This window comes from Terrapene carolina, unplaced genomic scaffold (assembly GCF_002925995.2).
Source record: "Terrapene carolina triunguis isolate 2854851 unplaced genomic scaffold, T_m_triunguis-2.0 Scaffold85, whole genome shotgun sequence".
Taxonomy (NCBI): Eukaryota; Metazoa; Chordata; order Testudines; family Emydidae; genus Terrapene; species Terrapene triunguis.
In genome coordinates, this window is record NW_020664436.1 from 12,834,000 (window position 1) to 12,845,566 (window position 11,567).

Below are 11,567 nucleotides of genomic sequence, written 5' to 3' on the forward strand. Positions count from 1 at the left end.
AGAAGCCGTGGCCAGCACATCGCTTGCCCGCGCCGCTTCCCGCCGCCCCCATTGGCCCGGGACAGCGAACCGCGGCCAGTGCGGGCCGCGATCGGCCGAACCTGCCGCGTCAGCAGGTAAATAAAACTGCCCCGGCCCGCCAGGGTGCTTACCTTGGTGAGCCGCGTGCCGAACGTTGCTGACCCCTGTTCTATTCTGTTGTATGCCATAGAATTCTGTTTCGAGGAAGCTTTTATATTGATGGCTGCAAAAATATCAACTTACAATACATAGTGGACTTAGTCTTGATATCAAAACTTGGGTTGGAAGGTACCAGCTGTCTCTTAACTAATGCTGAAAGTAAAAAAATATATATATATATTTCACTTGTACTACAGAACAAGATACTACAGGTTTCTTAGCTGTTGCATTATTCAAAGTGACTCCAAGCTGGTAGGGGTTGCTAGCACTTTGAAGGACAGGACTAGAGTTAAAAATGATCTTGATAAATTGGGCAGTTGGTCTGAAATCAACTAGATGAAATTCAGTGAAGACAAGTGCAAAGTACTACAGTCAGGAAAGAAAAATCAAATGCAAAATGGGGAATAACTGTCTAGGGAGTAGTACTGCAGAAAAGTATCTGGGGGTTATAGTGGATCATAAATTGGGTATGAGCCAGCTGTGTGACTCAGTTGTGAAAAAGGCTAATATCATTCTGGGGTGTGAAAACAGGAGTGTCATATCTAATTGTCTTTCTCTGCTCGACACTGGTGAGGCCTCAACGGGAGTGTTGTGTCCAGTTTTGGGTGCTACAGTTTAGGAAAGACATGGATTAACTGGAGGATCCAGAAGAAAGTAGCAAAAATGATAAAAGGATTAGGACACCAGAGCTATGAGGAAAGGTTAAAAACATTGGGCATGTTTAGTCTTGAGAAAAGAAGACTGGGAGGGAATTAAATCTTCATATATGTTGAGGACTGTTATAAAGAGAACAATTGATTACTGTCCTCCGTGTCCACCAAAAGTAGGACAAGAAGTAATGGACTTAATCTGCAGCAAGGGAGATTTAGATTAGATATTAGGAAAATTGTTCTAACTATAAGAATAATTAAAATCTGGAATAGGCTTCCAAGGAAGACTGTGGAATCCCCGTCAGTCAAGATTTTTAAGAACAAGTTAGCCAAACATCTGTTAAGGACGGTGTAAGTCTACTTGGTCTGCTAGGTCTCTCAAAACAGGGGGCTGGAGTAGATGACCTCTCGAGGTCCCTTCCAATCCTACATTTTTGTGAGTAGAAGGGGATGAAAGATGTGAAGAGCCAGTTGCCCATATAAACCTAAAAACAACCAAATCCTGTATACTTTAGGCCCCCTTCCCCCACACATTCTTAATAGCTCTTAGAGTAAAATGACAACCTCTTTAATAAAATTCCAAATCCTAGAAATTGATTGTGTTGTAAATAAATTACAACCACTCCCCTAGAATCTCAAACTAGCTAACCGGAGACTGTGCGCTTAGACTTGTGAACTTTCTCTTGTGTTTTGGAATAAGGCAGGGGGCATTAGCAAACCAGTTATCTTCATGTCCACAGGTGAGCTTGCATCTAGTGGGAAGCGCAACTTCCTTGCAAGTCTGTTTCCTGCATATATGATTAGTACCCCAAATTAGATAATATCTAAAAAGAAGCATCTTGGACTTGGGACCCTACTTTCTTAACTGGTTTAACTGTCTGGAGTTGCTCTACTGGGCTCATGACCTTCAGTCACCCTTCTCTTAAGGAAACTAGCCAATAGAAAGTTGTAGCTATTGCTTACTGAGATGGAACAACGATCCCAGTTGAAAGTGTTGTAACTTTCTATGATGGCACATTCTAACTTGGAATAGAGGGACTGAAGGAGAATCGGATGTCCACCTTTTCTCCAAAACCTATCCTTCCCTCTGTTAACTCATTACTGGCCTCAGCCCCAATGCTACCTCTCCCACAGAATGAAGAATAGAAAGTAGGTGATATTGCCCCTTGTTAAACCAGAGGTTCTCAAGCTGTGGTTCAGAGAACATTTAGTGGTCTGCAGAGAGTTGGCTGGTCACCTCTCCTTGGTTCCACCTGCTAAATAGTTTTGTCAGCTAAAAATATTATACTGACCTAATACTGCTTTTCTCTGTGATTAATTCCTGTAATTTCCACAACGATGTTGTGTAGGTGAAACTTTAGTAATGCAGACAAAGAACCTATTAATTAAATTAGGCTACGTCTACACTACCTGCCTGAATCGGCGGGTAGAAATCGATCTCTTGGGGATCGAATTATCGCGTCTCGTCGGGATGCAACAATCGATCCCCGAATCGACGCTTGTACTCCACCAGCGGAGGTAGGAGTAAGCGCCGTCGACGGGGGAGCTGCGGAGGTCAATTTGCCGCCGTCCTCACAGCGGGGTAAGTCGGCTCCGATATGTCGAATTCAGCTACGCTATTTGCGTAGCTGAATTTGCGTATCTTAAATCGACTCCCCTCCCCCCCCCCGGGAGGATGTTGCCCTAGTTATATAAACCTGTTTTGTTGTTGTGGGAAGTATAGAGATCTTTCTAAGCATTTAAGTGACAGTTCCTTCTCCCTTGAACTGGCACGTCTGGTTCATGGGTACCCCTCTCACTATGGTTTTGTCTACATTCAGAAAGCTTTCACTGGTGTAGCTACCATCAATTCTTTTCACCATTGAAAACTGTTATTAAATCAATGTAGTTAATAACTATGCAAATTTTCTGAATGTAGACAATGTCCAAATCAGATTGCTAGGAGCATGAAGGATTCTTTGCACTTTAATCACCTTAGTGTCTGCAACAATTTGAGTTGCCTTCACAATGACTTCTTTCACTGCCTCCCTTTTCTGAGCAGTTTGAGTCTTATCTTTTGTGGGGGTTTTTAAACTCTTGGGTGTCATCTGTAGTAGTAAGCACTTACATTATAGTAGCACTCAAAGGTCGAATTAGGGTCCCATTGTGCTAGGTGCTGGACCAACAGGAGACTTTCTTCTCTGCCCTGAAGGGCTTAGTCTACAAGACAAACAATGAAGGGTAGAGGATGGTACATAACATATAAGCAATTAATGAGGTGAAGAATTAGCATAGTTTTGTTACATGTTTTATTGGGCTTTTCAAAAAAGATTAATTAAGATTCAGGTTGGGTAAGCAATGGGAAGTTAATAGGACAAAGGAAGTAGGGAAAGGAAGGCAAGGTAAGAGGGATGGTCACAGGTCATCACTTTTCCTAGCCATGATCAGCAAGTAGTTTTTTGTAGGTATCATGGCAGAGGTGAGTCTTCAGGAGGGATTTTTAAAGAGAATTAAATACTGAATGTGGATTATGTTACGGAGTTTTTCCCATGCATTAAAAATTGTGTGGAGAAAGCATGAAGGTATTTATCGGAGAGGCTGGCTGTTGGGTGGTAAAGGCTTGGAAACTTTAGAGAGAAGACAAGAGTTTATCTGAATTTTTTTTTTACTATTGATAACCTTGTGTTCTATACAGACTTACATTATGTGGTATACATTTCATATATGCCCAAGGAAGATTTGAATAAATAGTATACATTTTTACAAACGTGTTTGACCAGTGGCTTTCATTTTGCTTTTTACCTGTCTTTCCATTAGACTCAGGTTAGTTTAATCAGGAATTAGAAGCAGTCACTGAATTGGATTGAAATGCCCTGAGCTGTGACTAGGAACGTAGAGAAGCAAATAAAATTCAGTGTAGACAAAGAACTAATTATTTTATGTGTGTTCAGTCTTTCACTAATTTGCTGTAAACTTCATTACTAAAATATTTAAGCTGTTCTCTTGGCTTTGTCGCCCTGTGTGGATAAGTTTTGTGTTCAACACATTTAACATGATTTAATGCTTGCTATTGTTTTTAATAAAACTTCGAACAAATGTTTAGCTTTCATTTTCTGTAATTCATTTCTTCTGTCCACCCCACCCCCCCTTTTTTAAGGCATTAATGAACTCTTGAAATTATGGGCTAGATTCTCAGCTGATAAAAATTGTCATACCTCTTTAGAAGTCAATTAAATTATGCCAGTTACACTAATTTGGGATCTCTGGGCCAAGGTGTCAAACTGTTAACACCTAACTTAGCTTTAACATAAGAGTGTTTTTCATATTAAAAGAAGTAATCATTCCCAAGGAGTGAATTAAAAACAAATTAGCAAAATAAACAAACAAAGGTGTGACTAAAAATATTCTGCTTCAAAAGTGTTTTTAATGGACTCTAAAAATGGACCACATCAATGACACACAGGTTTAGCACCTTTAAATGGTCGCTTTGAGAAAGTATCAAAAAACATTTTCACATACTTTTCTGATTTACATGGTAGCAGAAGAATAACATTCAGATTCAGTGAGCCGGGGAAAGTTCCCTTTGTCAGCTCATTTCTGGAATATGAGTTGGCAATGGCATAGGGAAACACAAAAATCCAGGCTGTAGCACAGTGTGGGAAAAAATACACTGTTTCAGAGGCTCCTGCAGGGAAAAGTAAAGTCGAAATCAGGAAAGTGCTAGGAAGATTATATGTTAAAGCAACAAAAGACTTTTATTTGCAGCCAGATGCTAAAGAAAAAAGCTACATAAAGAAAAAAAAAAACAAAACAGAAGCAGCATTTGTAGAAAGGGAGTTCAGCAAGCATCCTACTGCAGTGCTTCTCTTCTTATTGCTGCCACCAGGACTAATTCAGCAAGGTTTTTAATCCATTTTAAAAATTTGTTGATAATCCTTTGACTAGTGTGGGAAACAGGAAGCTTGAGTTATAGAAATTTGGAGCCAAAGATGGCAATTGAAATTGCTATAGATACTGCTAAGGTAAGAATTGCTGTGACATGAAAGCTGGATTCCATGGCTGTGTAACCACACTAAACCCTGACTGTGAGGGTATGTCTGCAGTGGAGCTGGAGGTGTAATTTTGTATACTAGCTTTGATTGAGCTAACATGCTAAAAATAGCGGGGTTGCTGCCGTGGTGGGACAGCCTAGCTGTCTCAAGTATGATCCCATCTGTGACCCCATGTAAGTACTGAGGGCGGCTAGCCTATACTGCCACACATGCTGCTGATTTTAGTGCACTGTCAAAGCTAGTGCATGTATGTCTACCCAAGCTAGAAATTACTCCTCCAACTCCAGTGCATATATACCGTGTAGCTTCCAGATCTATTTTTTTCTCCCCTCTGGCTAACACGTGAGGCAAGGGACTTTTTGTCCTGTTCTTCTTACATAACTAGGGCCTTACCAAACTCACGGTCCATTTTGGTCAATTTCACAGTCATGGGATTTTTAAAATAGTCAATTTCATGGTTTCATATGTTTACATGTGAAATTTCAGGGTGTTGTAACTATGGGGGTCCTGACCCAAAAGTGGGTCATGGGATGGGGGGAGTGTCGCAAGACTATTGTAGGGGGGTTGTGGGATTGCCACCTTTACTTCTGCCCTGCTGCTAGCAGGGGTGGTGCCTTCAGAGCTGGGCAGCCAGAGAGCGTAGCGGCTGCTGGCCAGGCGCCCAGCTCTAAAGCCGTACCAACAGCAGCGCAGAAGTGAGGGTTGCAGGGTATGGGGGTGGGTTACCATATACCATGGTTTTACTGTCAGTCCCCGACTTGAGTTGGGGGGGCTGATAGCTGGGGCCGCAGACCCCCACCCAGGTCGGGCGGCTGACAGCCACCCTTGCTTCTGTGCTGCATTCAGAACTGGGCTCCCAGGTAGTAGCAGTGGAGCTTCCTGCATCTGGGGGAGTTTCCCGGAGGTGGGTCTGACCTGGCTCCGGGAGCGGCCCTTGCAGGGGAACAGGAAGTCCTGTCCCTTCCCAGCCCGGGCCAGGACTAGCCTGGCGCATGGTAGAACCCCCTGCCCTGTGAATTTGGTAGGGTGCTATATATAACCATCCCCCTATGACACAAAACATTCCATTATTTCTGTTGTGTGCTATGCTCAGCTTCTAATTCATAAGAGAATCAAAGGATAGCATATGTTGCTATGCTGTGGTACAGTTTTAGTGCAGAAAGCTGCACACATTAAAACTTCTACTGTAGTGTTGAGTATTTTCCTGGGATGCACTTTAGCACATCCAGAGTCACATTTTTAATCTTAAGTTAACTAGAGAAAATGCTTTCATTACCCAGTAATTCATTTCATTTCTTCCTGTTCAGCCAAGGCAAGCTTTGCATGTAAGACAGATGGTGGTCTCTCACAATATTGTTTTAGGATTGATTTCCTCTGTCAGTATTCCCAAAAGTACATGGGGATGTGCATTTAAAAAGACCTTATTTCTAACTTCCTCAGACTTTTTTTTTTTTTTTGGTTAATCTAATCAAATGCAACCTATATATGTATGTGTGTATATGTATATATTTATATATGTATGTATGTGGTTTGCATAGTCTTATCCAGATAATTGCCTTCAGTGAGAATGTTTAATTACCGTGAAAATGGCCCCTCTTTCTAGGCAGGTTAGTTACTACATAGCATAATTTACAGAACACCTAAAACTTCATGAGATTTACATAGCAAGTACAATTTATATTTCACAGGAAAGGCACTGTCCTTCACATTGGTAATGTTTTTCATCATATGAGCAGAGGAAGAATCAGCTTGCAATTTGAGTTTTTAATATAAAGCTTTTTTTTTTTTTTTTTTTTTTAATGGATATTTGCCTTAAAATATTGTTTTCAGACAGGTAACTGAAACTGGAGAGCTGCAGTATTAGAGAGCACCATTTAAAGAGTATTTTATTTAATAGAAAGAATTGTAGTTCAGTATCTTAGGACATTCCTCTAAAAAAAATTAGAGGATATAATGAACTCCCTTCTTTCTCCTGCTCAGGGCTGTACATTTTTTTTAATAATCTGAGGAAATACTTTGCTTTTGAAGTTTATGAATAAGAATGTAAATACAGAATTGTATTCCTAATATGCCAACTTCTGCCCTGTACTACATTGCAAAACTTTATTTATAGTTTGTCAAATTGCTTAAAAATTAACATGCAGTTTTCTTGTAGGTAACTGCTATTGAACCCATAATTAATCATGGTGGAGCCCGTGTCAGCACTCAGCATTTGCACCAGAGTCTGCGATGGCTTTTTGGTGTGGCAGCTGTGGTTACAGATGTTGGTCATATCCTGCTGATTGACCTTTGTTTGGATGATTTGTCATGTAGTCAGAATGAAATAGAGGCATCAGGTAAATTAGCGTTTTTAAATTTAAACAGATTTTCTGGTCGAGAAGTAAGAAAACTCAAGTTTCCTAAATGAGGACTGTGCACTCCGTTTTTCATATCTGATAAAACATAAGCATCCTGTGTCTTTAAGATCTGTTTGGTTTAAGACTGCTGAAAATGAAGACTACTTGACACCATGAATTCTTAGCTGATGTGCTAATTCTTTCTTTGAAAGATGTTCTAATCTCCTGGTTCTTAAGGCCAAAACTTTTTTTTAAAAAGCGTAAAATTAGGTTCTTAAATCCTTATGCATAGCCTGATCCTACACCACTGAAGTTGGTGGAAGTTTGCCTTTGACTTCAATGAAAGAAGGAGTCTTAAATGCCTAAATATGATCTTGTACGTAATTTTAGGTAACCATTTTTTAAAACACTTGGTTTAAATGAAAATGACTCTGCATGGGCATGTGAAGGAAAGGAGAGGAACATTTTAAAAAACCCTAATTTAAAAAATAAGCAAACCAGCATTTGGAATATCTCAATTGCATCCAACGTTCCATTATTATGGAGATATCTTAGTCAGTGGCTTCATAGTGGGGGGTCGCTTTTGAATATGGGCTTAAAGGATATAAATAAACTTCATGCTTGAGGGCATAAGTAAACCACTGACTGACAGGGTCTAGAAAGAAACTTACCCTGTGAGCCAATCTATTTCATAATTGTCTATTATGCGGATTTTTGTACTTCAGAGTATCTGGGACAGAATACTGGTCTAGATGGACTACTGGTCTAATCTAATTTGATAATTCCTATGTTCTTAAAATGAACTTGAATTATAAATACTAATTGAAAACATTGCATACAGTGCACATCCGACAGGGAATAGGGTATTAGGTAATATATAGCATAATGCTACGCTCTTAACATCTATCCTGAAAAAGCTGAAGAATGTAATCTCTTATGTTGCATGATCTTGTGTGTGTGTGTGTAGACCTAGAAGTGATCACTGGGATCCCTGCTGAAATCCCACAAATAAGAGAAGCTGTTACCAGAGAGGGGCGACATCTCTGTTTCCAGTTACTAAGTCCATCGGGAGCAGCTGTAACAACCTTATGCTACATAAGCAGGAGCAATCAGCTGGTTGTGGGATTCTCAGATGGCTATCTTTCACTGTGGAATATGAAAACCTTGAAGAAGGAGTAAGTATGCCTTTATATGTGTGTCAATATCTGGAGGCGGGGAACTCAGTTATTTCACTTAACTAATTTAGGTTAAATAGAAAAGTAACTTTGATCGAATGCTGAGTGTTGAAATTCTTGAATACAGTATTGAAACCTTTAGAAGCCAGTTCTAGATTAATCTTTTTAGTGGTTTTAACTGATTTTTTCCCCCCCTTTCTCTTAACTAGTCCCTTTAACTGCTTCATCTACAAAATAAAGAATCTTGGTTACAAGGCTTGTAGATATGTTTCATTAAAGTAGGTTAATGACTAGAACAGGGGTCGGCAACCTTTCTGAAGTGGTGGGCCAAGTCTTCATTTATTCACTCTAATTTAAGGTTTCGCGTGCCAGTCGTACATTTTAACGTTTTTAGAAGGTCTCTTTCCATAAGTCTATAATATATAACTAAACTATTGTATGTAAAGTAAATAAGGTTTTTAAAATGTTTAAGAAGCTTCATTTAAAATTAAATTAAAATGCAGAGCCCCCCGGACCGGTGACCGGGACCTGGGCAGTGTGAGTGCCACTGAAAATCAGCTCGCGTGCCGCAGGTTGCCTACCCCTGAACTAGAATATGAGAGAACTGCTTTGTGTAAAATTAAGGAAAAGTAGTTCAATCTTTAGTAGTGTTTAGTGAATAATGGAAATTTAGAAGAGACATTGATTTTACTGTAATGATTTTTCCAAAACTTTGTCACAGCTAGGTGTACTTCTTTACAAAGTTAAAGTATATTAATTACATAACTGTTAGCAATATCTCTGTGACTACTTAAAATCTTAGATGAGACCAGTGGAACAGATTGAAATTAGGGCTGTCAAGTAATTTTAAAATAATTAATAGCATTGTTAAACAATAATAGAATACCATTTATTTAAATATTTTTGGATGTTTTCTACGTTTTCAAATATATTGATTTCAGTTACAACACAGAATACAAAGTGTAAAGTGCTCAATTTATATTTTTGATTACAAATATTTGTACTGTAAAAAACAAAAGAAATAGTATTTTTCAGTTCACTTAATACAAGTACTATAGTGCAATCTCTTTATCATTAAAGTTGAACTTACAAATATAGAATTATGTACAAAAAATAACTGCACTCAAAAACAAAACAATGTAAAACTTTAGAGCCTACAAGTCCACTCAGTCCTACTTCTTGTTCAGCCAATCATTCAGAGAAACAAGTTTGTTTACATTTGCAATGCTGCCCGCTTCTTGTTTATGTCACCTGAAGTGTGCCCGTTCATGCTTCAGGCACCATTCCAGAGGACATGTGTCCATGCTGATGATGGGTTCTGCTTGATAACCATCCAAAGCAGTGCGGAGCGACGTATGTTCATTTTCATCATTTGAGTCAGTTGCCACCAGCAGAAGGTTGACTTTTTTTGGTGGTTCGGGTTCTGTAGTTTCTGCATCAGAGTGTTGCAATTTAAAGACTTTTTTGAAAGCATGCTCTACACCTCATCATCTCAGATTTTGGAAGGCACTTCAGATTCTTAAGCCTTGGGTCGAGTGCTGTAGCTATCTTTAGAAATCTCGTATTGGTACCTTTGCGTTTTGTAAAATATGAAAGTGTTCTTAAAACGAACAACCTATGCTGGGTCATCATCAGAGACTGCTTTTAACATGAAATATATGGCAAAATGCAGATAAAACAGAGCAGGAGACATACAATTCTCCCACCAAGGAATTAACTCACAAATTTAACTAATGCGATTTTTTTAATGAGTGTCATCAGCATGGAAGCATGTCCTCTGGAATGGTGGCCGAAGCATGAAGGGGCATACGAATGTTTAGCATATTTGGCACGTAAATACCTTGCTTTCAGGTGACATTATAAATAGGAAGTGGGCAGCAGTTATCTCATGTAAATCTAAACAAACTTGTTTGTCTTAGCGATTCGCTGAACAAGAAGTAGGATTGAGTGGACTTGTAGGGTCTAAAGTTCTACATTGTTTTGTTTTTGAGTGCAGTTATGTAACAAAAATCTACATTTGTAAATTGCACATTCACAGTAGAGATTGCACTACAGCATTTGTATGAGGTGAGTTGAAAAATACTATTTCTTTTGTTTCTCATTTTTACAGTACAAATATTTGTAATAGAAAATAATATAAAGTGAGCACTGTACACTTTGTATTCTGTGTAATTGAAATCATTATATTTGAAAATATTTAATACATTTAAATTGGTATTCTATGGTTTAACAGTGTGATTAAAACTATGATTAATCGTGATTAATTTTTTTGAGTTAATCCCATGAGTTAACTGTGATTAATCGACAGCCCTAATTGAAACATCTAACAGCTCATTTGTGCCTGAAAAAATCCTTTCCCACATTCCAGTCGTGACTGAGATTGGAGACTGTTCCACCTTGGGACTGGTCACTCTTGTTCCATCACTGCTTCAGTCTCTCATCTACTACTGATGTGGTTAAAGGGATGTATCAGTGAAAACTGGATGCTTATATAGTGGGCCACAGGTTCTGGGTGTGTAGATGTGGTTCTACATTATGTTCTCTTTCTATAGGAATGTGGGTTACATCTTAACTTTTGGCTTGTAAAATGCTTAAATAATGTATAACATTTATGCTTTCCAGTGTTAATTAGATGGATAAGTAAGTGTTTTGTCTTTAAAAGAATAATATTGTCTTGATAAAAATGAATCCCACATGTTTGCTAAGATCTTGGAGAATAGAACAAGGAGTGTGCCAATCAAACTTGTGGGCAATAGAAACGTGGGGAAGGAGACAGCAAATATTCTAGAGGCTAGGATTAAAATACAATATTAGATTGGAAAATGAACTTAAATCAAAATGGGATTAATTTAAGCAAACATGTAATGGCTCACCAGAAATTGTTGAATGTGTACATATACAAGGGTGCAATATTGGTAAGTGTTTCCAGCTGAAATCATATCAGTGCCAAGTAGAATTAATTACCTGTTTCTAGACTAAGGGGTTTAAATACATTTGTCTTTTTGACCTACTCACTCTACTTACCCTAAGCCCCAGAACCTTCTTTCTTGTACAACCAATGTGCTAAGTTTTAGGTACCACATTTTGAAAAAAGACAATTCAGAGGAGATTGGCAAAAATGATAAAATTTTGAAAATCTGGCCTATAATAAAATGCTCAGAGAATTAGTTTGAGTTCTACCTTGTCAGATGTGCA

At 38.7% G+C, this 11,567-nt stretch overlaps 1 protein-coding gene across 1 annotated transcript in view; it reads left to right on the top strand.

Annotated features, from left to right (window-relative positions):
• Window positions 1–11,567, top strand: part of AHCTF1 (AT-hook containing transcription factor 1) — a 78,535-nt gene that overhangs the window by 16,661 nt on the left and 50,307 nt on the right. The window contains exons 4-5 of the mRNA XM_026649641.2: window positions 7,017–7,197; window positions 8,165–8,372. Coding sequence (XP_026505426.1) covers window positions 7,017–7,197; window positions 8,165–8,372 — 389 coding nt within the window. The remainder of the gene's footprint in view (window positions 1–7,016; window positions 7,198–8,164; window positions 8,373–11,567) is intronic.